General features: G+C 37.4%; 1 protein-coding gene across 1 annotated transcript in view; it reads left to right on the top strand.

Moving 5' to 3' along the window:
• LOC105824688 (ATP-binding cassette sub-family A member 8-like) overlaps nucleotides 1–2,788 on the top strand; it is a 107,638-nt gene that overhangs the window by 50,714 nt on the left and 54,136 nt on the right. Inside the window, 2 exon segments of the mRNA XM_012662222.1 lie at nucleotides 59–227; nucleotides 2,260–2,318. Coding sequence (XP_012517676.1) covers nucleotides 59–227; nucleotides 2,260–2,318 — 228 coding nt within the window.

The following is a 2,788-nucleotide window of genomic DNA, read 5'->3' as shown; positions in this document are numbered from 1 at the left end:
CTCTCTCTCTCTGAAAGTGGTGATTGACCCAATACTTAACTGTCTCCTGGTCATGTAGATGAATACGGACGTCGAAATTCACCTTTGTTTTTCCTGAAGTCCTCATTTTGGTCACAACAACAAAAGGCTGATCACGTGGCCCTGGAAGATGACATAGATTCCGATCTTTCATCCAATGACTCTTTCGAACCAGTATCTCCAGAATTCCATGGGAAAGAAGCCATCAGGTAACAAGGATGCAAAGAGAGAACAGGCCAAAGGCTGGGAAGCTCATAGTTAGCACCTGACGCAGCAAAGTTCTCTTGTGCTCTGCAGACAGTTCCCACCGACCCTCGCCTGTGCTGCATCTATCACTTCCCACTTCAAGTTCAAAGAAAAATTCCTTCGTCAACCCCTTGTGTCTTACATTATTGACATTCACACTAAATAAAGACTTAAATTTCACCAACAAAAATAATTCAACAAAACCCTTGCCTGGATTCTCAGTGTTTTGTCTTTTCTTTTCTCCACCCTGAGCCTCCCTCATTTCTTTGCTTCGTGTCATCTATTCACACTTTGTCCCCACCTCATTTGTTATACTCCCCGTTTTTTCTCTCAAATTTTTTAAACTTCTCTTTCCTCTTGCATTTATTGTCTTTTATTTATCTTATTAACTCCTCTTACTATCATTCCTAATATTTATTGTCTTTTAAAACAAGATGAAAGAGTAGGGAAGAGGAAAGGAGGAAAACCCTGGAGACAGACAGTGGGGGTTTGGGCAGAGGGGCTCTTTGGAGTCATGCATAGCTTCATTCTGTGTTTGGTGCTGGTAACTTTTATTTCTAAATGAAAAAACAGGAAGAAAGTCAAGGTCCCTGATGGTTCAAGTCTCACGCAGCTATCAATGACCAGCCAGGGTCAGTCCCCTGTGAACTCTTCCAGATTATGAGCTACTGAGCTTCTAGAGCCGGTTTCATTTTTCATCTTAGCCTGTTCCATATTTATCTTCCATACACTCATATCTGTCCTTCAGCGTGAGCTAGGTTTAGCCTCCAGCAGAGCAGCTCAGAGCAAAGCAATGGCTTTATTTGATGTGTTTGTGTGTTTTTTTTGTTTCTCTTCAATCTCTTTAGCATGTCACCCAACTAATAGTGGAATGGCAATGAAACGGGATTGAAATGAAAATAAGAAGATAAAACTAATTAAACAGTTTTAAATGAATGGAGCCTGGATCATTTGAGGAATAGTAGATGACAAAATAAGAAACAAAAATTCATTTTGGCTTATTGATTATATATATCTAACAGGTAGAATAAAACCATACAGGTCATGCCTAGGATTACAGATCTATAATAGCATCCAGCATGTGTTAATTCCATTCCTTTCTATTGCTATACTCATCATCATCTAACCAATATCATCTTACCTTTATTGAATGTTTACCATGGACCAAGCTCTGTACATGCAAGATGAAATATTTTATTTGCCCTGCACTCCGATCCCAAAGTATCATAAATTTTCATGTTGTGAAAGCTGAAACTTAGCTGGAATAAGTATATTGGTTAAGGTAACAGAGCACTAAGTGGTAGAGAGATGGGATGAGCTCAGCTGGGTAGGACTGTGAAACCCATGCTCTTGCTATGATGATATATTGCTTCTCTTCTTAGTCTACCTCTTACTAAACCTCTGGAGAGGTGATTTTTTTTTTTTGCAGCTTTAAAAAGTGTAACTTTATTAATGTAATAATGACTTATAAGACAAACACAAAAAAATGCTCAACATCTCTAATCATCAGGGAAATGTGAATCAAAACCACAATGAGATATCACTTAACTCCAGTGAGAATGGCTTTTATCAAAAAGCACCTCTGGAGATCTTGACTGAGCAGTCAAAGATACCCCCAATCTGTGCCAGTGGTTCACAATGAGCCTTTGGGTATTGGGTGTGCATGTTTTCTCTAGCTTCTTTAGCTTTGCAGTTCAGAGATGATCCTGTTCTCCAATACGAACATTAGGTTATGCTCCGATCTATGGAATCAGAACCTCTGCTGATGGGTTCCAAGCACAGTTAAAGTTTTAAAACCCCTCAGGTAAAGTGCAGGCAGCATGGGTAAGTGATACTTTAGTTGATTTTGTAACACAACCGTGACTGCAGGAGAGTGAGGTCCCAGATATTCACGTACCCTGAAGATAAGATTCATCCAATCCCATCAACCAAACACAGAATTACAAATTGAAGAAAATTGTCATCTTGAAGTATCTGTCCTCTTTTTTCTTTCAGAATCAGAAATGTTACAAAAGAATATAAAGGAAAGCCAGATAAAGTAGAAGCCTTGAAAGGTAAAGAAAGAGAGAGAGAGAGAGACAGAATCTTTAAGCTATTACATTGATATTGATTTCCTGATTTAATTCAATTTGTTTTGCTTTGGGTCAGCAGTTAGTGGTGATATTTCAGATTTGAAAAGAGTTATTCGTGCCACATGAGAAATTTTTCCTCTTAACACATTACTTCTACTTTATGTTTTAGAATTATATGTATTTAAAATCTACACTGTATGATACTGAGGTAGCCTAAGGATATTCTGGGTTTTTTTCCTGCAAACTCAAATTTTTCTTCTGGAATGAAAAATCTATTGGTAGATATTGTATGTTTTTCTTCTGTGCAAAAAAGTTATTTACCTTAAAGAAGTTTTGGGCATGTAAAATTTGCTGTTAACCTATTCTTCATTCAATAAATATTAACATCCACTTATCATATCCCAGGCAATGTCAATTAACTTAGCAAATAAACATGTTTCATTAATTTAAAC

This window comes from Propithecus coquereli, unplaced genomic scaffold, assembly GCF_000956105.1.
Source record: "Propithecus coquereli isolate 6110/MARCELLA unplaced genomic scaffold, Pcoq_1.0 Scaffold76, whole genome shotgun sequence".
NCBI lineage: Eukaryota > Metazoa > Chordata > Mammalia > Primates > Indriidae > Propithecus > Propithecus coquereli.
Note: the sequence above shows the minus strand (reverse complement) of the source record. Positions and strands in the feature narration are given on the sequence as shown.